Consider the following 1,570-nt stretch of genomic DNA (forward strand, 5'->3'; position numbering starts at 1 on the left):
TGGGGGGAATGGGGTGTGGGGGGGGATGGGGGGGTGGGGGAGGAGGCGGGGTGGCGGGGGGTTGGGGTAGTTGGGGGGGAGTGGGGTGGGTTGGGGGTGTGGGTGTGGGGGAAAGAGGGAGCTAAACCGAGTTGAAGGTTGATTCCCCTCTCATCCTCTCTGTTTCATCTCGCCACTCACCAGCCGATCCTTCTCCAGCACAAACACACTGGCTGTCTTGTCGAAAGAGCCAGACGCGAGCCTGCGTCCATCGCAGCTCCAAGCCACCGAGTGCACCTTGGCCGTATGGGCCGAGAATTCCTTAGTGCGGCCGTTATTTTTGAAATGCTCCTGGGATTCCAGCAGGTAACTGGCCGCCGCCATCTTGCCGGTTCGGGCCACTCCTCTCACAATCCGGGTGGGGGAGGATTGAGCGGATGGTCGCAGGAATCACTTGGTAACTGGCAGACCTCAGGCACAACTGATACTTCTATTGTTTTAAAAATGAGGTTTTCTGTCTAAAGATATTTGAAAATGCAATCAGTTTTCATTTTTGAAAAGTTTACGCTCTAAAGTCTATCCCTGGAAAGAAATGGTACGGTCAGATATCACTTGCTACTGTCTTAAAGGGGTAATGTCCCTCTCACTGCATTTCTGTTCGGTTCTTTGACAGGAGACGGCTGTACACTTCTCACTCATAGATTCGTAGAGTCATACCGCACGGCAACAGACCCTTCGGTCCGACTCATCCATGCCGACCAGATATCCTAAACTGATCAAGTCCCATTTACCAGCATTTGGCCCAAATCCCTCTAAACCCTTCCTATTCATGTACCCATCCAGATGTCTTTTAAATGTTGTCATTGTACCAGACTCCACCACCTCCTCTGGCAGTTCATTCCAAACATGCACCACCCTCTGTGTGAAAAAGTTACCCTTCAGGTCTGTTTAAAATCTTTCCTCTCTCACCTTATACCTATGCCCTCTAGTTTTGGACTCCCCTACCCTGGGAAAAAGACCTTGGCTTTCCACCCTATCATGATTTTATAAACCTCTATAAGGTTAGCTGTCAGCCTCTAATGCTCCAGGGAAAAGCTAGGTGGGGGAAACTAAACCAGGGTTTTCATTCACCAACATCTGCTGAAAGTACACAAGTGTATACTTTAGATGAGAGTTTATAAAATATTTCAAGTACGACAAATTTAGATTGAGTACTGGAGGATGTCTATAATCCATGGAACTCTATTCTAAAGAAGAGAGGAGCAAAGGAAGAGGGGGAAAGCAGGAAAAAGTAATGCTAATATCAAAATAATAAAGTAGAACCAGTCTTGGTCAGAAGGGTTTTGTACAGTATGGTAAGATGCCCTTCAGCCGATCATACCATACTGGCCGTGAAACATCCATCTATTCTATACCATTTTCCAGCACTTGGCACTTGGCTTTGTTTGCAATGGTGTTTCAAGTTCTCATCAAAATTGTTCTTAAATGTCTTGAAAGTTTCTACCTCTAACTTTTAGGCAGTGGGTCTGGATGTCCACAATCCTCTAACCCTCTGGGTGGTTGTTTTCTAACCCTCTGGGTGAATGTCGGA

General features: G+C 47.2%; 1 protein-coding gene across 1 annotated transcript in view; it reads right to left on the bottom strand.

Moving 5' to 3' along the window:
- The window catches only part of thoc3 (THO complex 3), a 16,799-nt gene extending 16,392 nt beyond the window's left edge, over positions 1-407 (bottom strand). The window contains exon 1 of the mRNA XM_020530374.2: positions 181-407. Coding sequence (XP_020385963.1) covers positions 181-363 — 183 coding nt within the window. The 5' untranslated portion in view covers positions 364-407. The remainder of the gene's footprint in view (positions 1-180) is intronic.
- Positions 408-1,570: the final 1,163 nt, after the last annotated feature.

This window comes from Rhincodon typus, chromosome 12, assembly GCF_021869965.1.
Source record: "Rhincodon typus isolate 14 chromosome 12, sRhiTyp1.1, whole genome shotgun sequence".
In the NCBI taxonomy this organism is placed as follows: domain Eukaryota; kingdom Metazoa; phylum Chordata; class Chondrichthyes; order Orectolobiformes; family Rhincodontidae; genus Rhincodon; species Rhincodon typus.